Raw genomic sequence first — 26,567 nt, 5'->3', positions numbered from 1 at the left:
CAAAATACCTTATGTATACATGAATAGGAAGCAAGTGCACTCTTTACTTTCCAAAGTGCTTTTATCAACTTATTTTTAACACTATCCCACTCTTTAGGTTAAGTTCAAATGATATTCTGCCTATTTGTTTTGCAGATAAAGGAATCAAGGCACAAAAAAGGAAACTGATTTATCTAAGTACTTTCAAAAGCATTATGTTTCTGAGTCACAGCACAATCTTCATTCCATTAAACCGTATAAGGGTTGAGGAAATTTACCTAAACAAACCCCACACTACTGCTTTCTTCTTCATTGAAAGGTAGAATAATGCAGCATCCAAGGCATCATTGTTCCTTTGAAAAGAAGCTTTGGCAACCTAAACAGTCAATAAAAAATTATACTGAATTAACTAGTTGATAAACAAATTACAACAATTAATGCTTCCCTACTACTTCCATGGCTGACAGAAACTATGCAGATGGGAAGAGCTATTCCATCCACAATTGCCAGTAGCTTATAATACACGCTCCTAGAAACAACCCTTTGTATACCAGTAATTACAATAAAAATAATAACAGCAACTAGTATTTACTGACTACTTACCATGTACTAGACACCTTTCACTTATCTTACTGAATCACCATGATCCAAGAGGTACTATTATTATGCCCATTTTACACATGAGGCGACTGAGACACAAAGAGGTTAACTGAATTGCCTAAAGTCACAGAGTAAGTAAGGGGTGTAAAAGGGATTAGAACCCAGGTAGTAATAAAACTGTCTAACATAGGAAACAATAAAGAATGCAGAATATTTGATAGGTGAGACCTTTTCTTTTCTTTTTTTTTTTTCTGGCCGCGCTGCGCAGATTGCAGGAAGTTAGTTCCCCAACCAGGAATCGAAACTGGGCCCCCAGCAGTGGAAGCACAGAGTCCTAACCATGGACCACCAGGGAATTCCCAGTGAGAACTTTTCTCGAAAATTAGACATATTAAATTTCTTATTGTTTTTTTTTTTTTAAATTTTTATTCATTTATTTATGGCTGTGTTGGGTCTTTGTTTCTGTGTGAGGGCTTTCTCTAGTTGCGGCGAGCGGGGGCCACTCTTCATCGCGGTGCGCGGGCCTCTCACCGTCGCGGCCTCTCTTGTTGTGGAGCACGGGCTCCAGACGCGCAGGCTCAGCAATTGTGGCTCACGGGCCCAGCCGCTCCGCGGCATGTGGGATCCTCCCAGACCAGGGCTCGAACCCGTGTGCCCCGCACTGGCAGTTGGATTCTCAACCACTGCGCCACCTGGGAAGCCCTAAATTTCTTAATGTTTTGTAAAAGTTAAAATGCTGACTTCTATGGTACGTATATGTGATTTCACAATTTAAAGCTCTCTCAACTAATATTGATACAGACAACTGTAAATAAATATCAATTATACTCACACACATGCATACACACATTTTTAAAAATACAGACAAAAATAAATGTTTTAGTTTTTTTTCTTTAAACATAATTTTCCAGTATTTTCTTTTTTTTTAAATTAATTAATTAATTTATTTATTTTTGGCTGTGTTGGGTCTTCGTTTCTGTGCGAGGGCTTTCTCTAGTTGCGGCAAGCAGGGGCCGCTCTTCATCGCGGTGTGCGGGCCTTTCACTGTCGCGGCCTCTCTTATTGCGGGGCACAGGCTCCAGACGCACAGGCTCAGTAGTTGTGGCTCATGGGCCTAGTTGCTCAGCGGCATGTGGGATCTTCCCAGACCAGGGCTCGAACCCGTGTCCCCTGCATTGGCAGGCAGATTCTTAACCACTGCGCCACCAGGGAAGCCCTCCAGTATTTTTCAATCAAATTCTGACAGTTCTGAAGGACTGACACATTCTTTCTGGCATGTAATTAAAATACAGGTGGTTGAAGCTCCATTATTTTGAAGGGCTTTCAAATTTTAGGTCTTAGAAATTCCATGTGAAAAAGCCTTAATGAATACATAATTCCCCTTGTACCATAACTGATAACCTCCTTTGAGCCATATGACCAAAGTTGCTGAATTTATAAAGAACCAATCAACTCAATGTAAGTTTAAAAATTATTAAGCCAGTAACATTGTTGTACATAATCATATGGTTTTGAATACAGTACCATACAGACCACATATTTCTCAAAGATACTGATATAACCTCTGCAAATAACTAAGTTGAGAGGCATAACGATAAAAAACAATGGATGTTTTATTAATGAACACTGACTGATGGTAGAGCAGGAAGCTACCAAGGCATGGTAAAGAGGGGGAAAGACACCTAAAATCACATCACAAAAACGCTTTTATTCCTCTTCCCCTTTTTCAGTATTTTCTCTGCCTTCAATCATTTAGCTTAGTACTTCAATGTTTAATAATTTTTATAAGAATTTTTATTCATCTTCAGCTAATGAGTTTTTGGACTGGCCAAAAAGTTCCTTTGGTTTTTAAGTAAAAATAAAATATGCATCTTTCATTTTCACCAAGAACTTTATTGAACAACGTATTCACCATTTTGTTCCACTACCTTCTGCCAGTTTTCAAGCAACTTCATAATTCCATCTTCCCAAAACTTTTTATCTTTTTGAGCAAAGAACTGTTCCAGGTGCCTTTTAGAGTCTTCCAGGGAATGGAAATTTCTTCCATTAAGAGAACTTTGTAAAGACCAAAATACACGGAAATCTGAAGGTGCAATGTCTGATGAATACAGCAGATCAATCAGAATTTCCCAGCCAAGCGGTAACAGTTTTTGCCTGGTCATCAAAGAAACATGTGGTCTTACGTTATCCTGATGGAAGATTATGTGTTTTCTGTTGACTAATTCCGGATGCTTTTTGTCAAGTGCTGCTTTCAGTTGGTCTAATTGGGAGCAGTACTTGTTGGGATTAATAGTTTGGTTTTCCAGAAGGACCTCATCATAGAGGACTCCCTTCCAATCCCACCATATACATAACATCACCTTCCTTGGATGAAGACCGGCCTTTGGTGTGGTTGGTGGTGGTTCATTTCGCCTGCCCCATGATCTCTTCTGTTCCACATTATTGTACAGTATCCACTTTTCATTACCCATCACAATTTGTTTTAGAAACGGAACGTTTTTGGTACCTTTCAGTAGAGAATTGCATGAGGAAGTACAGTCAGGAAGGTTGTTTTTGGCTTAACTTACGTGGAACCCAAACATCAAAGCAATTAACATAACCAAGCTGGTGCAAATGATTTTCAACGCTTGATTTGGACATTTTGAGTATGCCGGCTATCTCCCACGTGGTATAACGTTGACTGTTTTCAGTTAATGTCTCGATTTGATCCCTATCAACTTCAATTGGTCTACCCGACCGTGGAGCATCGTCCAGCTTCTCGAGAAATCTCCAGCACAAAACTTCGCAAACCACTTTTGACATGTTTGATCAGTCACAACGCCTTCTCCATACACTGCACAAATCTTCTTTTGCGTTTCAGTTGTGTTTTTACCTTTCTTGAAATAATAAAGCATAATATGCCAAAAGTGTTGCTTTTTCCCTTCTATTTTCAATATTAAAATGGCTACACAAAAATTCACCAATTTTGATAAGTTTTTTTTTAAATGCGTGCTGACATGACAGCTGTCACAATACAATCTAAAAATTTCTTTCGAATGAAGTTGAAGACAACTAAGTGCTACTAGAGCCATCCTACAGAAAAAAACGAATGAACCTTTTGGCCAACCCAATATAACATATATCTCAAGGGAAAAAATTTTACGTATCCTTTTGATTTAATTTTCAGAGATAAGTTACTTGTGGAAATAAATCATATGTATATATCAGAAATACTCAATTATAATGACACAACACACTAATAACAAGAAACTGAAGAGACTTTGTAGGCAACATCTGAACATTTCAGATAAAATATGTCCTCCTCTTTTTCCATTGCTTTGGGATACGAAAAAAATTTAATGGGGACTTCCTGGTGGTCCAGTGGTTAGGACTCGGTGCTTTCACTGCTGAGGGCAAAGGTTCAATCCCTGGTCTGGGAACTAACTTAAGATCCCACAAGCCGTGTGGCGTGGCCAAAAAAAAAAAAAAAAAATTAACGTAGATACTGTGTAATTTATATGCTATAACAATTAATTTCCCTGTACATCAGAAACTACATCTCTTGGTTGGTATGACAACAAATTCCTTCTTACATCTGCCTATCTTGAGAAGAGAAATACTTATATCTTATTGGCAGCCTTACATGTAGCAGGAAAATGACAGTTTTACACTTACATTTCAAACTGTGATGTGAGGACCATGAACACCAGAATCACAGGATGCTAATTCAGATGAAGATGCCACAGCCCTACCACCTCCAACCTACTAAATGAAAACTTCCGAGAGTGGAAGTGAGGGATGTGTGTTTCAAACGAGTTTGCCAGGTGATTCTTCAAACACTAAAATTTAGAAACTACTACTGTAGAGGAATAAATTCCTCTTGGGAGAAATGAATTCATACTCCACAAATGTAGTGTCATTAATTGTACTTCTGAGAATTTCAATGGACTCCTAAAAGTAAACAAAACAATGACAATCCCACTCTCCTAATCACGACAGAGTAGAAAGGGCACAGACTAAATCTAACACTTTTAAATGATGGGAGTTTGGGCTGGTTACCCAACCTCTCTGAGTCGTAGTTCTATCAGGTGGAAAATCAAGATGGTAACATGCAGCTGATGAGAAGATTATATGAAATAATTTATGAAAAGCAACTAGACCCAAACCTGGTACACAAAAGGTGCTCAATAACGATTAGTTTCTGCAACACTGAAAGAATTTTCAGCTTCTACTAAAAAAACTTTAACAATTTTTTTTCTACTAGAAAACTGATTCCAAAAACCCATTTTAAAATTTATAGCATGAGGGGACTTCCCTGTTGGCGCAGTGGTTAAGAATCCGCCTGCCAATGCAGGGGACACAGGTTCAATCCCTTGTCCAGGAAAATCCCACATGCTGCAGAGCAACTAAGCCCATGGGCCACAACTACTGAGCCCACGTGCCACAACTACTGAAGCCCTAGCGCCTACAGCCCGTGCTCTGCAACAAGAGAAGCTGCCGCAATGAGAAGCCCGTGCACCGCAACAAAGAGTAGCCCTCGCTTGCCACAGCTGGAGAAAGCCCGCACACAGCAACCAAGACCCAATGTAGCCAAAAAAAAATTAATTAAATAAGTTAAAAAAGAAATTTATAGTATGTGTCATTTGCTGCCATAGATATGTTCTTCAAGTGCACACAAATCAAAATTTGTTGAATGGTATTTTAAATGTGCACAGGAAGTTTGGTATTTATTAACCTAGCCATGCACAGAATCTTTTATATAAAAAGAACGATTTGGGACTTCCCTGGCGGTTCAGTGGTTAAGACTCCACGCTTCTGTGCTTCCACTGCAGGGAGTGCGGGTTCCATCCTGGTTGGGGAACTATGATCCCGCAAGCCATGCAGTGCAGCATGCATAAATAAATAAATAAATAAATAAATGAATAAATAGAACTTTTTTTTCTATGTAATGTACATAACTGACATACAGTTTGTATTTTCTTAAACTAGGATGCACCTCAACTGATAGCAGAAAATATTCCTGTTCCATAAATACTATATACTTAGTATATATGGCAAAAGACAATTGATATACTGCTTGGACATTTTATAAAGGTCAAGTTTCAGTTTTAAAGGTCCAAAAATTTTTATTTAAGAAGTTCTCAAGATCTCAAGATGTACATACTAATCCCTCACCACAGGTTTTCTGGAAGATAATATCTTTTATGCTTTAAGAAAAGACTTAACTTCAAAATCCAATGAAGTAAAGTTACCTTTTCAATGCATCTTCGAAGAGTGTTAATATTCCTGACCCACCAACCTATTCCCATAGCTCTTAACTCAGACCACTGAGGGTCCCCTCTCTGAATTGCCGGAATCATATTAATCAGCTCTTCCTCAGCCTCAGAATGAAAAGCCCAGGCGAAATGGCAAGTAGACACACCTAAATTAGAAATACAAAATAATAAGTTTCAGAACTATATCAAAACAAAAACAAAACCAATTTTTTACATAATCATGTATTTATTCATTCTGGAAAGAATTTTCAAGCTGAAAAAAAGTATCAAAAGATTTCATCATTCAGGATTTTATAGTATAAGCTTCTACATACAAGATCACTGACAGGATACACAAAACCAAAATCTTTCTGAAACGTATTCGCTGCAAGAATAGAGACACTAAAACTTAATTGCTGGAAAGAAAGATATTTGAATATCAAGCCATTCATATGTACGTACACACACCAAACTGATCAAGAGTAAAAGCTCTGGTCAAGTCAAAATATGTTGGTCCATGTACGTGGATGTTGTTTCACAGTGCCACTTGCTTGCAGACCATACCCTTCAGTACTGGATATGGAAAACTGCCCCATTCATCCCTCCGGCCAAGGAGCCACATATCACTTCAAAGCAAGCTTTAAACTTGATGAGAGTTCTGGGGAAGAATAGTCAGGAGGCACATTCCTCTGCCTTTGGTGCCTCAGTTAAAAAGAGTTTAAAGCGGCCTAATTACTGATGGCATATGGCAAACACTTTTATGCCCTGGTAAAAGACTGACAGGGATCTAGGCTGTATTTAGAGGCAACAAATAGGGTTTAGTGACACCCTCAGTGAGTTTGTTAACAGTTGAACAACTGATAACACTTTACTCCACTTAGAGCAGGTGAAGAAGAAACATGAGAGAAGTGAACCAAGGAGTGATGTTAGATAGTGGGAATGCCGCTGGGAAGAACCCCAAGGATCCCAGGAAAGAAGCCAGGCTAGTCGAATCAGCCATCTATTAGAATCCCTTTGGAAACAAAGAAATGCCTGAGGTCAATGACGGTCTGATAGTCACATTACAACACAGGACTCCCAACGCTGTAAGGCTATCAATATTACCACATATAATTTTTTTCATTAACAACTACTATATAGATTTCCCATATAGTTTAAAGCTTTTCTAACAATTACTGCTTCCCAACAGTTCCTTTGGAAAGTATTAAAAAAACTATTAGGACCATTTTAAATAATAATCTTAAGTCTTTTAAATTCCTCATTGCTAACATTTATATACAACTGTGTTTGAAATCATATCACAAAATCAATGCAACAAGCCTTAACTGTCACTATAAATTTAGGGGGAAAATGGACAAAACTTAAAAACATCAATTTGTATTTTTTCAGAACCTAAAAAGCAGATTAATTCTCTCACTATTTAAATCTGTCTGATTCAAGAAATAATCACTGAATGAAATAACTATAAAAAAACTGACACTTTGCTTTAGAAATTGCTATTATAAGGCAATGCAAAATGCACACTTTTGCTGATATAAAAATTTTAATATAAAATAACAATATAAAGTATATTCTATACCCTTAAATGAAATTTGATTGATTACATTTTTGGTATGACTAAAAGGAAACAAAAATACACACAGGCATGTCAGAGGAATTTGGTTCAGAAAGAAGATTAAGAGAGCAGTAACTCTATTTGGAAATCTAACTACTAGAAGTGAAAAAAGGTATTAGGAAGAAAAAAACCAGAGGCACCAGTAGGCACTTATTTTTATTTGCCTACCAATGGCAGGCTATTCTTTGCAATATATCTCTGTTCTTCTTAGCTTGTCTACTAGCTAAAGTTTTTCCCCAGACCATCACCTACAATAGCAGTCACTTTTCTCATCTCCAATGTTTTAACTGTATCAAAGGGAAAATGGAATTTGACAAAGCTTTAGAAATTTGGGTGTTTTAGGTCTCCCTAGGCAATGTACACAATTGTCATTAAGTGATTCAGTACCATATGATCATCATTTAAAACTAAAATTTTAAATTTTAAAACTAAAATTTGAGATACCATTTTTTAAACCTATTCCAAATGGCATAAATTGTTTTAAATGATAATATCAAGTGTTGCAATGAGTTGAGTTTTGGCATCATCAAACACTGGTTCTGGGAATGTAAATGAGCATGGTTTTTCTGAAAGTCACAATACTTATCAAGAGTTAAGAATTTTCAAGCCCTTTGATTCAGTAATTTCACTACTAGAAAACAAACATGAGGAAGTAATCAGATATATACATAAATATTTATATGCAAGGTTATAAGGTCATTCATTAACAGTGATAATTCAAATAGGAAAAAACCAGCAAAATTTGTATTTTTAGAAAAAAATAAAGGACTATATAGACGAATTATAGTTTAAAAACACAACAGAATATGACATATGTTTAGAATCATATTTTCAAAGAACATTTACTGAGGGTAAAGGGTAAAGGGTAAGTACTGTGGGTAAGAGTAACAAACTATAAAGCCTGGTATTCCAGGTCCTACAGTACTAAAGCATATTTTATGGGGTTGTATCCAGGATGCTGGTTTCAAAAGGAACACAGCCCACGGCACTGGAATTCTCTATTAACAAATAGCCCTATATCTTGGCAGGTCACTTTAAACTCTATAGTTTTGATTTTTTTTTTTTTTTTTAAATTGAGGTTGATCTGAGTTGGAGAGAAACTTGAGGCTGTGTTTTCTTTTTTTTTTTTAAACAAATTTTTTTTTAAGTTTTATTTATTTGTTTCTTTATTTATGGCTTGTGTTAGGTCTTTGTTTCTGTGCGAGGGCTTTCTCTAGTTGCAGCAAGCGGGGGCCACTCTTCATTGCAGTGCGCGGGCCTCTCACTATCGTGGCCTCTCTTGTTGCAGAGCACAGGCTCCAGACGCGCAGGCTCAGTAGTTGTGGCTCACGGGCCCAGCCGCTCCGCGGCACGTGGGATCCTCCCAGACCAGGGCTCGAACCCATGTCCCCTGCATTGGCAGGCAGATTCTCAACCACTGCGCCACCAGGGAAGCCCAGTTTTGATTTTTTAATCTATTAAGTTAGGGGGCTGATATAAACCTATATATCGCAAATCAGGGTATGTGGCAATGTGCTAGAAGTATACAAATCTACTGGATTACTATACGGCAGATATTCCTGGAACATCAGCTTTACTTGTAAGTAAATAACTTAGAACATAATGCTTATATTAAAATAAACACAAATAACAATGCATAGGACAAAATTTACATAATTTTTAAAGAAAAGGTATCAGGCATCATAGAAATTCAGGGCCACTGTAGGTTACAACCTCAGGCATACCAAGTTTACTTAAACTACTATGACTTTAGTGACTGAAGTCTGAGAAACTGAGACAGATGAGCAAAAGTCACAGAATACAGCTGAAAAATAACACAGAAAAAAGGTAAGTGGGTACCTTATCTTCCTGTGACAGGAAGATCTTAAGGCTAGTGATAGGTATGCATATGTTGACTTACTAATGCTTATACACAAATATGAATATACTAACCACTTCAGTACGAAATAAAAGTTGCACGAAGGTTCAAACAATACCTTGATGAAGTAGCTGTACTCGGTATAAAGGAGGCAGTGATGTCAAAAGGCAAGTGTGCAAGCGCATAGCTAGTAAGTACCGCAAACCACACTCATCTAATGTGTCTCTTCCTGCAAAGAGGAAATATGTTTAAGGAAAAAGGAATGCAACAAATCACAAACCAGTAAAAAGTTAGAAAATAAACATTAAATTTAATAATAATAATTTACACAAAATATATATTTTTTGAGTGTATTCCTTTCTGAACACTTCAATATCTTTATTTATACAGCTTTACAAAAAGCATATTTATATAATAAAACTGCCAAATGAAAAATAATTGGGAAAAATATAAGTACCTATTAGTACAGGTAATAATAGTACTTAGAGCTACTCATAATAAATGAAAAGGAAAGAAATCTTGAAATCCAATAAAAAATATATTAGCTATAGTAAGTTAGGTATAATTTTTTAAAATACTTCCTGTGCAAATTCAGATGAGATTTAAAAACAGGAATTACATAATAAAGTAAAATTATTTATTATATGATTAAATAGGTAATATTTTCCAGGTTGGTTAGCTCCAATGAAATACAGAAGATTCATTATTCAAAGATTTCAAATTTGACCCCCAGGTTAGTGTTACCAAGTTAAGGCTGAACTCTAACCTTGATTCCACAAATTTACTCTTAGTCAAAAGTTGAGCAGAGGTATGAAAGCGTGGCAAGTTTACTCAAAATTATAGCCATTGTTGGATAAAAGAAACAGAAAAATACTAACAGTGCCTAGCCTGGTAACTGCCACTTAGGAAGTACTCAAGAGTATTGAATCAAATATTTTCTTGAAGAAAATAAAACGTTTTAAATTGTCAAAGTTCCACCTCTACTTCCCATCAGCTATATTTAGCCATCCACTCACTCATGTATTCACTCAACAAAGTAAGCATCCGCTACATTGAAGGCACAGTTTAGGTACTGGGGGTTTGGCAGGGAATAAGGCAAAGTCCCCACTCTCAGGGTGCTTACAACTTAGGAGACAGAGACAAACAATAAAGAAGTAATGTGTCTAGTGGAAATTAACGCTATTGAGAGAAATAAAGCAGGACTGAGAGAAAGGGAGTGCTGGGGTAAGAGGGTTCTATTTGATATAATGAGGCCAGGGAAGAACTTTCCAATAAGATGACATTTCAGCAGAAATCTGAGGAGGTAAGGGAATGAGGCACGCCTAAATCTGGAAGACAAGTATTCTGTGCAGAGGAAACAATATGCGCAAAGACTCTGAGACAGGAATGTGCCTAGTGTGTTTGTGGGACAGCAAGGAAGACAATGCAGTAGAATGGAAGTGAGCACAGATCACAAAGAGCCTTGTAGATCACTGAAGGATTTGGCTTTTTGTTCTAAAGTGAGATGGGAAGCCACAGTGTTTGTTGAGCAGAGGAGAGATTTAATGTGATTTTGTTTTAAAATAATCACTAGTTCCTATGCGAAGAACAGACTAGGGTAACAAGAACGGAACAGTTTAGTAGGAGACTTTGTCAATAATTAGGCAGGATGTGACGTGACTTGGACCAGAGTGGTAACAGGAGAGGTGATGAGAAATGACTGGAGTCTCCATACAGTAGAACTAATAGCATTCGCCAATGGACTGGATTAGGGCGGGAGAGAAAGCAGAGTCAGGAATACCTCTAAATTGTCTTACTTGAACAAATGGAAGAATTCATTTACTTAGAATCCACTTACTGAGATGGCAACTATTTAATCTCTGAGCTTCAGTTTCCTACCTGTGAAATGGAGACATTCATTCCTGCCTTATCTACCTAATGAAAATCCGCTGTGACCAGGAGGAACCATTTTTATATTGCCTAACTAAGGATACAGTTTTGTATCCGAAAATTTAAACTATTTTTCATGGATTATGATGTATCTATTTTCTTAATGTCTCAAGTAAAAACTCTAACATATATTAAGTTTGCAACAAAGGCTTAAGGCTGTTCTGGGGAGAATCTTGCTCAACTGCACACAACCTCAAAACGATTCAAATTTTTTTTAATTAATATGGTTAGAAAATAACTCATAGGCAAAATCCTTTAAAGGTCACTAGTTATTTTAATCTACAGAAAACCTTGGAGATATATTATAAAGGCATAAACCTATATGAAGAGATATATTCCAGGTAGCTTTGAGGAACAGTCTTTTTCCCTCAAACTTGGAAATCTTGTGAAATAATTAAAAGAGTATAGGCTTGGAGGCAATGATTTACCCACATCTGAACCCCAGTTCTGCCATTTACTACCTATGTGATCTTATGTGTCACTTAATCTCCCTAAGGATCAGTGTCTTCATCTATAAAATTAAGTATAATAGTAGCTACCTACTAGAAGACTGTTGTAATAATTAAATACAATAAAGTACATGAAGCACCTGGCACATAGCAATTGTTCACTCCTCCACAATATTTACTGAATGAATGAATGATCAATCATTTTCGGTTTCCTTTGCTAATGTCATCAACACCATTACCTTCTGAGTTTAGAATCAACACCATTACCTTCAACTATCTGCATAAAAAAGAATGAAATCTAGTTTCAGGAGGCAGCCAAAATTTTTCCGGTTACAGAATGAATTAAGCAAGACACATGTTACATTAAAATGTATGAAAACCTCTTTCTCAAGAGACTTTTTGGAGAAAATTAGGTAATTATAAAAATTATTTATACCTAGAAATGCGAAGATGAACAAGTTGAGCCCAGGAGGTCCTTACAAGCCTGGTGGTTCAATAGTAAAATTAACAAATGGGCCATTATTATCACTAAAATTAAAATTAAAATAAACCATAGGAATCAATCTGTTCAGAAAAACAAAAGACTATATGTCCAAAATGATATGAAGGTTTCTGGGTAAAAATTCATGTGAGGATGCACACAGATATCACAAATACATAAAGTCACATGCACAAGTCATAGCCTACCCCAATCACCTTTCCTTTTACAACTAATCATATTATGTAATAGTAACTATCAACTAGAGAGGTCATTTCGCTGCAAGGTTTAAAGAAAGACTGCAATTTAATATGTGAGTCATTATATAGATAAATACAAACAGTTCTATTAATGATAACTTTATAAATTTTTAGTTATTTACCTGAGTAACTCTTATCTCTGTTTTCATCAAGCTCAGTACTGGTGGTAGCCACTGTATCAGCCAAAGCTACAAGGAACATCTGCTCCAAACGGGTAAGGCCTGGGAGACTTGAGTGCATAAGATGACTTGAAAGTACCCTAGCATGTTCTTGGCCAAAGTAAGCTGGTCCATATTGAGAAAGATTTATTACTTTTGATTTGTTTTCTCTTTTTTCTGGCTCTAAGTCAATATCATCTGTTGTTATATCCTGGATTTGGAACAGCTCTGAATACTGATCTTCTGGTTGACTTTCTGTATGATCTTCATAGCTCCGTGGTATTTTTGTACTTTCTTCTGAAATTCTGTAGGTTGTATCTTGATCGGCAGCAAGCAATGCATATAACGGTAGTGGAGGAATAGAGTCTATCTCAGTATAATCTCGAGTACCATCTTTCCCTATGGTGACTGTATCCTTTGCTGTACTGCCACTTACACTAATGGTTCGAGAAAGATGTCGCTTAGTTCCTTCTCCAGCATCAGCATCTCTAACTATTGCAACTTCTCCTGCAATGCATTTTACTAAATGAGAGAGAATAGCTTTAGCCCTGCGAACTTTCCCTAAATCCATCAATTCTAACAGCTGGGTTGGATGATACTGCGGGAGAGTAGGGGAAAGTACATGTGCAGCCTCAAATAAGCCACCATCTTGAGCTACAGTTGGTGAACAAAAAATATCATCAGCAATAGCTGCTCCCTCAACAATACTTTTTCTTGACAACGTATTAGACTTAAAGGCAGAATGATCTTGTATTGCTGTCTCTTCTGCATCAGGACCATCAGCGTCCATGTCTCCAAATTTGACAGCATGCTTCCACTGTGCATATACATGCATTTCACAATCCATTCCTACCACCAATATCCCATCTCTTACCCAAGAGAGAGAAACAGGCAGTGAAGGTGTACCATCAACAGAAGACACTAAGTCTATAGATCTAAGAAGAACCCATCTTGACCTAACTCCTTGCTTGATACTTCCACATAGTGGTAAAGTAATGACAGCTACTCCATCCTTACTATTGATTTGCTCAGTCACAATTCCTGAAAGCCGCCCATACATGAAGATATTAGCACCGACCCCTACTGTGAGAATGTGGGAGCCATCTTCTTTTGATACCCAGTCCAAATGTACTAAATGTTTAATATTCGGAATAAGATATCTATCCTTGCTCAAAAGTGCATCTGATTTGCTGTACACAAAGAGATTACTGTCGACACTGACCCTTGAATCAAGTACACTCCCGACTTTGACCAAATCATCAAGATGAATTGTTTGTTCTAAAACCCATTCTGACCCTCCTGTAGATTCACATTCAAATATGCAAACATGCATGGAAAATTCTTTAGAAACAAAACCATTGTGATGGATAGGTTGTTTGTAAGCCACTGCAAGGCGACCCGTGTATGAACAGCTAACAGCAACTGGTCTTCCCACAATGCTCACTGTACTGCTGTTATCTTCTCCTTCATCATTCATCAAGGGCCATCTCCTCCAATGATAGGTTTCCTTCTCATCACTTTTACATTGTAGATTGGTTTCCATACTACATTTCCAGAAGCGTACTTTATTGTCAGAACAAGTTGTAACCACTAAATAAGGTGCCAGGCACACTGGATAAATTGAAGAGGAACTCAGGTGGCCTTAAAAAAGAAAAAGCAGATTGTCATAATAATAGAAACACAAAATAATATGCTAATAATCAAATTCTAGAATGTGATTAATCCAAATCCACTATGAGCTTCTTCAGAGTAACTCTGCAGTCCCCTGCTAAACCAAATATTTCATTAAAATAAAACTCAAAAGCAATGAAACAAGTCAATGCTTAATCAATAAACCTGTCACCTGCTGTAATTTATATGTCTTTACCACACATGCCTCACTGGACTTTCATTCTACATCTTTTATCACTTTCATCATAAATACTTAAATAGTCATTAAAATTTGCCTTTCAAATTCCACTAACTGGCCCTCAAATAATCCAGACACTAGATCTACCTGCACCACAAAATGTTTTCAGTCAGCTAAACAGACACTAGATCTCACCTTCTTCACCAGGTTTAATTCATGCTCTCCTAACACTGAACCAGAACCCTCATATTTATTCCTGACTGCCAAAGACTAACACTTCCCATCTACTGTCAACTATAACATGAGGGGAGGGACTTCCCTGGTGGCGCAGTGGTTGAGAGTCCACCTGCCAATGCAGGGGACACGGGTTCGAGCCCTGGCCCTGGAAGATCCCACATGCCGAGGAGCAACTAAGCCCGTGCGCCACAACTACTGAGCCTGTGCTCTAGAGCCCGCAAGCTACAACTACTGAGCCCACATGCTGCAACTACTAAGACCCGTGCCTAGAGCCTGTGCTCCGCAACAAGATAAGCCACCGCAACGAGAAGCCCGCGCACCACAGCAAAGAGTAGACCCCGCTCGCCACGACTAGAGAAAGCCCACACGCAGCAATGAAGACCCAACGCAGCCAAAAATAAATAAATTAAATAAATTAATTTAAAAAAACAACAACTATAAGATGAGGGGTAATAGTGATTAAGATTGGGATCAGAAGGCCTGGATTCAAGTTCCATTCTATCAATACCTTCCTAACAGTGGGAAAGCCACTTAAACACCCGAGCCTGTTCTATCTAAATAATAGGGATCACGTTACTACTTCCCTTGGAGTTTTACTGTCCAACAAGACATTTGAAAGCATTTTACAGAGTCCCTGCAAAATATTATTTATCATTATTAATTCCAATAAACTTATTTGAGTGTATCCTAAACTTTCCAAATACTTTGAAAGATTCAAAAGCTGACCTAAATCTGCACCAGCCACAAAAGCCCAGAGTAAACTCTTAATGTGGACTTTCCAACTCTGATTCCAAACCTGTGTTAGGGATGAGTAAGAGAACCTCATACTCAAAATCATTCCCCAGTAATTAGAATAGTCTTGAACCTCCAATTCTGGTTCCCCAAAAACACTATTCGAGGAACTCAATTCAAATTCCACAAATGACAGAACATTTTAAAATACAGATGCCAGTCCTGCTCTTTAAACTACTTTACCAACCTTGCTAATGTCAGTATCACTCTAGGCAAACCAAACTCTAATCCTGTATCCTACATTTTTCCCCCAAAGTATCTGCCAACTCTTGGTCAAACATACTTAATAATAGCAATAATGTGGATGAAAAGCCTTAATTTAAAAAAAAAAAGCTTCAATAATTCACATATGACCATATTTTTCTTTGCAATTTCACTATCACAGTATTCCTATTTATAGGAAATCACAGCGTAGGCAAGAAACCTTGCATTAAAACGTTCACACTATTTTCTGCCAAGCTGATTACATTTATCACAGGAAATTATTTCTAAAATAGACATGTTTCTAAACAGAGGTATCATTAGTAGAGAACAAATCTTTATTTCAGTGTCAACTCTGCACATATTTCAGAAGAGTTCACCCATTTTATGCACTGAAGATTGCTCTGAGCTACAACTGTCCGGTCTTTAAGTTATGTTACCTGCTGAAGGCGTTGCTCTTATTACTTCAACTCCTACTGGGAGATCAAGAGGTTGGCTATATACCAGTCTAGAACTCAGAATCAGTTTACTAGCAGTTTGAAGGTTGGCAATTGATGAAGAATGTGGCATGGGGCTCATACTAGGAGAGGTTTCTGGAGAAGAGTCTACGTTCTTCTGTCCAGGGACTGAAAGTAGACTCTCTGATGAAACACCTTCTGAAGCTTTAGCTTTGAAAATAAATTATGAAATTATGAAATACATTAGTATCATCACTATATACATGAGCTAGAATAATATTTTGTGATGATTTAAGAAACATGGTTTCTTAAAAGTGCTCTGGAGACAAGATCAATTTTCAAACTTTTGCTCAGTTACCTTGATAGAATTTTTTTTTTTAACTATTTTACTCTTTCTTAGCATCACCAATTATATCACAGGGATATTGTCAGTGAAGAATCACAACATGTACGATCTAGAAAAAAAACAAGTTCTCTAGCCCAGTGTTCTCAACCTTTAAAACACATCAAAAGCTTGAGGAACTTTTAACATGAAGGTTCTCAGGCCTAACCACAGAAACACTGACTCAGTTGTTTTGGGGTAGATCCCATAAATCTGCATTAATAAGCAGCCAAGGTATTTCTGAAACAGATGGGTCATAAATCAAACTTTGAGAAATAACAAGTTACTGCCTCACTTAATAGATGAAGAAATTTAAACTTGGAAAGCGTAATGATTTTCCTTAGGTCATAAAATTAGCTAGCGGTAAAGAAGACACTAAAATACCAGCCTACTAACTATCAAGTGCTGAAACAAGATAATAAACAAGATCTCAAGAACATATAAAAGTTCCAAACAAATTTAAGATAGTATTAGTTGAATGGCTTTGTAAGCATATTGACCTTGATCTCTGTCCAAAAAGTTTCCAGCTTTCACATTCAGGTGGAGTGTAAATCTCTAAGCAGATTTAGTTATCTGTGCTTCTGCTACATGTAAGAGATACTTTGCATCACATTTCTATTTGTATGTCCATCTCCCTCCCCCCATTAGACTATGAATTCATCAAGGGCAAGGATGAGGTCTTATTAGCTTTGTACATCCCGAGTAGCACCAGAATACGGAGAGATAATAATCAATCCCCTTTTGCTTCTGGTGGATTTTAAATATGTCGACCTCTTTTATAATGGCAGACCACTAAATAAGAAATGTGAAAACATTTTTTGTAAAATAGAATAAGATGACAAACTTGAATCAGTAGTCAGAAGACAGAAATACTACTCCTACTCTAAAACTAACTAGATATGTTGCCTTAAGCAAGGTACTTCATCATCTCTAGCTATTTTCTCACCTGCAAAATAAGGCTGAATTGAATCATTTCTCTTTCTACAAACCAGGCAATTTTCTAATGTATATATCTCATGCAAAGAAAGAAAATAAGAGCAGGGGAAAAAAGCAAAAGAGAGGCTTTAAAGCCAGAAGACCTAATTTTGAAACTTAGTCTGTGACAAACTAGATGTGCCATTTGGTCAAGTTACTTAATATTATTCCATTAGTAAACTGAGGGTAACATCTATCTCACATATATAAAGTAACTATATCAGTGCCTGGTACCTAGAAGGTACTCCAAATGTTCCTTCCCCACCTAAATGTAAGTCTATCACTTCACCCTTTGCCAGGATTTTCAACACACTGCTAAATTCACATATCAGCTTTAATGGCAATGTACACCATGTTAAATCCGCTGCACATTTTAGAACCAAAATATAGATGCTTTATGTCAAAGCTAAAGATAGCATATGATTTGTTTGCTTCTATTGTAATCTTACTGTTTGTGACCTTTTACTGCTGTCACAAACAGAGTAAGCAAGGCAACTCTACACTAGCCCTGACCTGAGGGGAACAGCAGTGGGATACTTCCTTCATAAGCAGGGGGACAGAAGGCATCACATGATTCCTATCCTACCACAAGGATCTGTTACTACCTCTATTAATCTCTTGAGAACCATTCCTGGCTCTGTGCCCAACTCTAGAAAATACTATATTCTCCGGTGGGTTAAGAATTCTCTTCCCGGAGGGTATTATGCTAAGTGAAATAAGTCAGATGGAGAAAGACAAATACTGCATGGTTTCACTCATATGTGGAATCGTTTTTAAAAGTAGTAAGTGAACAAACAAAACAAAACAAAGACCAACACATAGATACAGAGAACAGATTGGTGGTTACCAGAGGGGAAAGGGGGTGGGGAAGGGCAAAATGGGTAAAGGGAGTCAACTCTATGGTGACAGATGGAAACTATACTTTTGGTGGTGAGCACACTGTAGTGTATACAGAAGTCAAATTAGAATGCTATACACATGAAACTTATATGATTTTATAAACCAATGTTACCTCAATTAAAATAAATAAAAATAAAATTCTCTTCCTGACAAGCTTTTTATCAATAGATCCCTCTACTCTTGCATTCCTGTGGAACAACATGTAACGCCAAGAATTAACTCCAAAGGCTTTGAAATTTTTTTTGGATTCCTCCTACCACAAGAAGATTAGCCTCAACTAGGCACAGGTAAAGATTCTATTGAATCATTTGGCTTTTCCAGTCCCAGTTCGTGGCCCAGTTAGAACTGCTATTTACACAGTTTTGTGATAATGTGGATTACAAAGAGAACAAAAGACATATACATTATTATTTCTCTGTATTAAATGTTTAGCATGTATAAAATCATTAAAATTATATAACCATCAGAAATAATAAAATATTTTCAAAACTCTCAAATATTTTGGGTTAATCAGTTTAAAGTAGATTCAGTTTGATATGGCTAACTATGCATTTCTTCATTTAAACAAGTATCTCTCAAAAAGTAACTTTGTTTTAAAAAGAAAGATTCATAATCAATTTCTGTACTTCATATTACAGATCTTCTAATTTGCTAAGACATCAATATGAATATGTATAGCAAAAGCATGGCTGAAATAATTTTTTTAATCACTGCTGCATTTCCTAATATTCTACAAAACCAGTTCCCCTTTTGAACGTCAGATGCTCAATCACATTTTTCTAAATAGCAAATTTTCTTTTAGTGATGCTAAAGCTAATGTGTATGGTATCAGATGGCAGTGTGTATTCACCAACAAAAAAATACAACATTAATTCTATGGGCAAAACTGATTTATAGAGACATGGTATCTAGAACAGAGTCATAATAGGCATTTAATAAATATTAATTAAAAAATAAATCAATCAAACTTTTTTTTCAATATGTCTAATGTGCCCATTGACTGGTTTGTTTTTAGATTAACCTGTTTCATTAATGATTTATGGCCTTGTAATTAAAAGTTTGGCTTATACATACTTCACTTCAGCAACTCAATTTACAGTTCACTGGATCTTCATTTTAAAGAATTAACCAACCTAAAGCATATCCAGTAAAATGAATTTATTTCATATCATCTCTACATAAAACTGTAATATAATTACTTACCTAAACATGCCTGTACAGATTTAAGATGAAGGTGCCACATATGGAGAATAGAGCAATTATTGCTGTCTTTTTCAATTACTACTAGAAAGAACTTTTCTGAAAATGGTGGTGGTCGGTATCCTATTGTTAAAGGAAAAGAATATTTAAGTTAACATGTTTCTATAGGGTTAAGAGAAAGGCATTTTAAACAAAATCTCTTGATATGTATAGAAGTTGGGAGGAAAGGGAAAAATAGATGTATAGAAGCAGTTTTTTTTTTTTGTGACTATGAGACTAAACTATTTAATTTATTTTTATTTATTTAGTTTTGGCTGTGTTGGGTCTTTGTTTCTGTGCGAGGGCTCTCTCCAGTTGTGGTAAGCGGGGGCCACTCTTCATCGCGGTGCGCGGGCCTCTCACTATCGTGGCCTCTCTTGTTGCAGAGCACAAGCTCCAGACACGCAGGCTCAGTAGTTGTGGCTCATGGGCCTAGCTGCTCCGCGGCATGTGGGATCTTCCCAGACCAGGGCTCGAACCCGTGCCCCCTGCATTAGCAGGCAGACTCTCAACCACTGTGCCACCAGGGAAGCCCCTAGAAGCAGTTTTATATAACTTTTATGCTAAAAGTTAGGTGGCTATCTAAGACTAACAGGGCTACAACAAAAGTACAAAAGTCAACATGAAGGGATACCTACTGGTCAAAGATGGGACAATTTGAGCATCAAAGAATAAAAATGAATACAATTTATTAAAACACACTGAGTTCATAAGAATACCAAAAGAGAGAGGGCATATAAGAAAAAAAGGAAAGGAAGGATAAGAGGACCAGAAGGAAGAACAGAAAGGAAGAGAGAAAGGAAGAGAAAGACACAGAGAGAGAATGCAAGAGCAAGAGAGGGAGAAAAAGAACAGGAGCAAGTCAGCCTCACTGGATGCCCCCTGAAGTAACTGGGGCACTAACTCCTTAATTGGAAAATTGGCAATTAAATGGAAAGAATGAAGTAAACATGTATCCTGCTTTTTCTATATGTAAAATAGCATTTTTTAAAAAAATTAATAGTCATGGGTGGAGGGCCAATGATGGTGGTGCAGGAGAGACTTTTTAGAAATTTTATGCATTTTTTATGAAAAGACATTATTTGTGAACATAATTTTCCCTATTGACAACTGCATTTTTCATATATGAAAACGAGATCTACAAAGGACAACAAAAACTTTCTTTAAAAATGAAAACCTATACATTATATGAAATTATGGGTGTGAAACTTTTGAAAATTGTGAAGCAGTATAGAATTTAAAGACTCTTTCATTTGATAAAAAAGGAAGGAAGGAAGGGAGGGATGGAGGGAGGGAGGAGGGAAGGAAGGAAGGAAGGAAGGAGAAAAAAAGAGAAAAAAAAAGAAAACCCATAGTGGCAACTCATTGGCAATGAGCACGGCTAAAACCCAAATTGTGGCCTCTAAATACCATGCTCCATTGAAAGGAACAGTTTGGAGGGATGACTCCATTCTTGCAAAGGCTATCTACAAGATAAGCCCGGCATATCTTGCTGTGCCTGAAAGAAAGCAAACTATCAAAAATAATGAGGTTGTGTCAAAAGGACTCAGGACCAACTTGAAAGGGTCTTCACTAGCCTAATACAGGACAACGCAAGCATTAGAATTATGACTGCAAACTGACTGAAATATGCTAAGTACATAAAAATTCATGAGTGATATGAGTATATCTTTGTATGTGTATTATTCTTCAGTAGTTTTTCTAAAATGGGTTCATAATGATTCACAAAACAAAAAGAAAGACAACAACAACAATAAATTCATCCGTAACGACTGGCAGCAACCTGGGCACAAACTCCTTTGAAATCATCAATTAAAGGGAAAGAACTAAGCAAAATCATCAATTAAAGGGAAAGAACTAAGCACTTACTCTCGCTTTCCTAAAAATAACTCTATTTCAAAATAGCCAAAAAGCTGCCATTGATAAGGGAAAGCTTTTCCTTACAAATGCTTTCCAGCTAATAAATAAATGAGAATTGATAAAACTAGAAAATCACACTTGTGCAATCCTTAATGAAATAATTGATTGGAAAGCAACAATATCAATGGAAGAAACCATGAGATAATAGATTGCTGGCAAGTTTTACACTGGTGCCACCAGGTGAATTTTCTGAATCTTAGCATCACTAAAAACGAGACATCCTAACATTATGTTCTTTCTTATGACCTTCTATGATGAACAAAGCAACATCTAGGATGTTGAACCTGGATCAAATCAAGTCTACAGAGGTAATTTGCACTTTACAGGAAAAATTTTAAATGAAGTAACTGGTCAGAGAAATTCCTATAAAATAACTTTCTCTAAAACAAGTCTGTGGCATGATAAGAGTATAAAGGGGGATTACTTTAGCTTAAAAGACTCTTAAAAAATGAAACACAGTGTGTGGACTCTATATGGATACGGATCCAAACAAATTAAGAAAAAATAACCCTGACATTTTTTTGAGACAATTAAATGAAGTAAATATGGACTAGTTATTACAGAATTCTGAGAAATTTTGTTATTTTATCAATGTGATTAACAGCACACATGTAAGAAAGTCATTTTTAGAAATGCATAAAGTACACAAGAGGGAAACAACATGATGGCTGAGTTTACTTTAAAATATTTCAGGAAAAAAGGAAAAGAAAAGAAAAGAAAATAGGGTAGATAAAGCAGGTGACAAAATCTTAAAATCATCAATCTAAGTTATGGGCATAGGAAGGTTCCTTTAACTACGCACTCTACTTTTGTCTGTAACTGGCATTTTTCTTAATTAAAAGAGTAATTAATTTTTAACTAAAACTTAGAAAATACAAAATACAGCAGGGTCAGGGAAGAGGAGAAATACACATTTCAAGTCCCTTAAGAAAACAGCTATAAAATCAAGAGAAACTTTGTACAAAAACTAAAGGAAAACCAAGAAAAGCATCAGGAAATCTTTCGGCCTGATTTCACAGTGACATAAAGAAATATCTGGGATTGACATATACACACTAATATGTATAAAATAGATAACTAATGAGAACCTGCTATATAGCCTAAGGAACTCTACTCAGTGCTCTGTGGTGACCTAAATGGGAAGGAAATCCAAAAAAGAGGGGATATATGTATACATATAGCTGATTCACTTCGCTGTACAGCAGAAACTAACATAACATTGTAAAGCAACTATACCCCAACAAAAAGAAAAAAAAAAAAAGAAGAAGAAATATCAAGGGAATTCCCTGGCGGTCCAGTGGTTAGGACTTGGTGCTTTCACTGCCATGGGCCCAGGTTCGATCCCTGGTTGGGGAACTAAGATCCCACAAGCCAAAAAAAAAAAAAAAAAAATATATATATATATATATATATATATATATAATCTCAAAAGAGGGAAATAAAATAATATTTTTAAATGCAGGTCTTCCAATTAAAAATATTATTTAAAAAATACCAACCTTATATAAGGCATTGTTTTCTAGTAGGTTGGCATGTATTCCCTGTCAGAAGTAGCATGATAATTGATAGTTAGATTTGCAGGAAAGCATATAAAAAAGTTTAACCCAAGTAAAGGTGAAATACTATGGAAAAGCACATTTTAAATCTATACAGTACTGTTATGCTATAGTGACAGTGAAATAAAACTGAACGTGACAACTGAATAACTTAGAAAGAAGAAAAGTTCTGATCTATGAAGAAAGATGCATGAAAGGGAAAAAATTATTAGTCTGAGGGGTGAAAAGATGTTTGAGCTAAGCCTCACAGAAGACAGAACTCATTCTGATTTTCCACTAAAGAAAACGAAATTAACGGTACAAATTCAGTAGAAATACCTTCCTTAAATGACTATACATAATTCTGTGATAAAAGCTATACTAAGAAAATTAAATATGTCCTTCTAGATACAATCTGTAACCAAATGAGATAAAGTATCTGGAAACCCTTTGTAAACTAAAAACTATTAATCACAGAAAATGAATTCTTAAAGTAGGACATGTCTTTCCTACCTTCAAACAGAAAGTATTCTACTCAGTATGTTCTATTTTCAAATTTCATTTTCAAATAGAACATGAAAGTTTTATAATTACAAAGTCTAACTTCTAAAAGGAATATTTTAAGCTAAATAATAAAGTTTAAATATCATACGGTTTGTTCTTGAAAGGTCTTAGGAGAACTACTTTCTTTCACAAGAAGAAGAAAGAAATACAACCCTTCAGAGAGGAAAACTATGAGATGGCACCTTTAATTCCTGGTATACCACACAACATAATACCTAAGCGTACCTAAGCTTCTTGGTATACCATACAACATAATATCTTCCTCCTATATTTATCAATAATCTGTAGTAAACTTATATTAATTGGCTTCCTTAAGATACCAGAGGGATACTTACTACCAATCAAAATAATTTAATTGTGGAGTTGAACAACTAAAGTTAAGTTTTTAAACAATAAAACTAGGTTTCATAAATAACATTTCTTGGCAAAAGGCTATGTCACCAGAGAACCTGTCTTTCAAAATATAATTTTTACCCTCATGTGTTCTTCACCTACAAAAAAGCATTTCTGATAGAACTGGTGTATTTGCCAAAAATCATGAGTGATGACTTTTGATATAAAGATCCACACTCAATGAAAGTTTGGAGGTTTTCTAAGATTAAGGTATAGAACTCAAGACTATTTTTTAAAAGTACCTTGGGATGGTTGAAAAAATATTTCTGTTTCCTTTTTCTCCATATCTTCCTTATGTGGTTTATATCCTCTAATGAAGTCTTCTTGAAACACATGAAGCAACTGTGTATTTGAGCCACACTACAAATATGAAAAAAGTAAAGTTTTATCTTTGAAATTCTGTATCTTCCACCCACTACCTCCCCAAGAACCCTAATATAAAATAGAAGAAAAAAATCTCTCTAACAATTTCTATTCTTTATAGAAGGACTAATTAGAATGGAAAAAGCAAGAGAAAAAAATCATTAGATAAATTACTTTCAAAGATGCTATAGTCAATAGCAGAACTGTGAAACTCTAGTAAAAACAAATCAACAGGTTTGCATCTCAAAAAAAAAAAAAAAACAGTTAAGTAATCTAGGCCACTCTGGGTTCAAAAATATCAGGTCTCATGACTGGCTGGAGGTGGCCATGCAGACCGTATTAAGCACACTACCATAGGTTCTTTTTCTAATTCTACTTGAGAACCAAAAAAAAAAAAAAAAAAACCAGAAAGGTCCTCAAAGTACTTCCAATAAGTCTGTCTAGTGGGAATTATGAAGGATCCTATAACAGCCAGTGGGAATGACACATATCTGAAGAAATGTATTTACATTTAAGTAACTAAGATTTCTAAAAGAATAGATGAAACATCACAGTCAGCTGATGCTACAAAATCATGTTTGGGACCACACAGAGAAGAGTAAAGATAATCACAAATAGCTACTTAGAATCACAAAAGTGAACTGAAATTCAAGGAAAGGCTAAATCCGAACAAAAGCTTATTATGGAAGTAGGTCAAGACAATTTGATGGCTGCCCCACAGATTTCAAGGAAGGCAAGCAGCTATGATAATCTTGGCACTGAATGGATGGGCTATAATCTTAGAGAATAAAGCAAATCAGCCTCCTTTCATAGTATTGATAGAAGGAAATAAAATGACTATGACATTAGGTTGACCCACAAAATTTTTATGAAAGTTATAAGGTATTTTTATGTCTCTCCATACAGAAACATAAAAAAATCCCTTCACATTCATAGCATAAAAGGTCACCTCCCCCAGGGAAGAAGAATAAATGAAAGAAAAGGGAAGGGTGATGCTTTCACGGATACAGAAAGCATACAGCACATTGGAAACAAACATAGAATGATTTATAAGCCTAAGCCATTTATCAGTGCTTGCAGTTTACCAGCCCTTGTGATAAAGATAGCCACAAATGGAAAGGGAAAAATCTTCAATAAGTATGAAGTAAAAAGCAAAATGCTAGGTGAAAGAGGTCTGTAATAATATACCATGGTACAGAGTAGAGAAGGGGCTACACTGGGGAAATGAATTTAACTCGCAGTTCATTAAAAATTAAGACATTTATGGGTTGAAGCTAATACACTCTTCTCCCATATCCCTATGGAGTGAAAAAAAGGAAATCACAAGTTAAGGGTTTCCTAGGAGGCGTTAGTAATTTGAGTCCGGCAGCCACATTTCTGTTGTCAAGAGCTGATGTGGTAATTTCTCTACATTGGTGGAAATTATTACATTTTCCCCAACAGAATGTGCAAGGCATCATGGAAAAATAATGACATAATACTATATTTGTTTTTAAATATGGTTGGCTCTTTCTTCATTCCCTTGTTTGAAAATAGTTGGTAACTTCCTCATCAAAGTAAACTTTTTTCATATTTGGAATGAATATATTACTTCTGTCCCCTTCAGTCCATAAACATGATCCTGAAGAAACAAATATGAGGGCTATAATGGGATTTACAAACTCCCTGTAGAGGGAAGGGTTCTCCTTCTTTTCTAGGTAGGGGCTAGGAAAGAACAGTGCCTACACAAAAGACCTGTACTTAGAAAGTAAATGCATACTTTGATCCTACTTCTATCTTCATTTTAATGGATCTCATAAAAATATCTAATACTCAGCCTAACAAAGCAAACACTCTTAAAGCTGATGTCACCATCTACTGAGTTGAAATGAGTAACAATATAAAAAGAAAAACCACAAACCGAGCCTCTATGCAGCTGTACTGTATTTTCCTTCATGGCTTCCCTGACTGAATCAAATGACCTTTAAACAGGAAATAAGGCTACAGATACAATTCAACTGGAGACGAAGAATTCGTAAATCATTGGAGATTTTCACTAAGGAAATCAAGAGAAGTTGGCTATATTTAGTATCAAACAAGAGAACTATTCTGAAATGAAATATAGTTGACTCTTGAACTGCACAGGTCCCCTTACATGGGAATTTTTTTCAATAGTAATTATTACAGGACTACTCAATCTGCAGTTAACTGTATATGCAG

At 36.1% G+C, this 26,567-nt stretch overlaps 1 protein-coding gene across 5 annotated transcripts in view; it reads right to left on the bottom strand.

The window, feature by feature from the left end:
• The window catches only part of DMXL2 (Dmx like 2), a 158,107-nt gene that overhangs the window by 49,646 nt on the left and 81,894 nt on the right, over positions 1-26,567 (bottom strand). For all 5 annotated transcript variants that reach the window (XM_057543197.1, XM_057543198.1, XM_028167484.2 and 2 more), the window contains 7 exons: positions 24,248-24,365; positions 19,558-19,677; positions 16,080-16,307; positions 12,525-14,201; positions 9,405-9,515; positions 5,811-5,980; positions 258-355 (listed from right to left, as the gene is read on the bottom strand). In XM_057543197.1, coding sequence (XP_057399180.1) covers positions 258-355; positions 5,811-5,980; positions 9,405-9,515; positions 12,525-14,201; positions 16,080-16,307; positions 19,558-19,677; positions 24,248-24,365 — 2,522 coding nt within the window. The remainder of the gene's footprint in view (positions 1-257; positions 356-5,810; positions 5,981-9,404; positions 9,516-12,524; positions 14,202-16,079; positions 16,308-19,557; positions 19,678-24,247; positions 24,366-26,567) is intronic.

Source organism: Balaenoptera acutorostrata, chromosome 3 (assembly GCF_949987535.1).
Source record: "Balaenoptera acutorostrata chromosome 3, mBalAcu1.1, whole genome shotgun sequence".
NCBI lineage: Eukaryota > Metazoa > Chordata > Mammalia > Artiodactyla > Balaenopteridae > Balaenoptera > Balaenoptera acutorostrata.
This window is presented reverse-complemented; position numbering and strand designations above follow the sequence as displayed.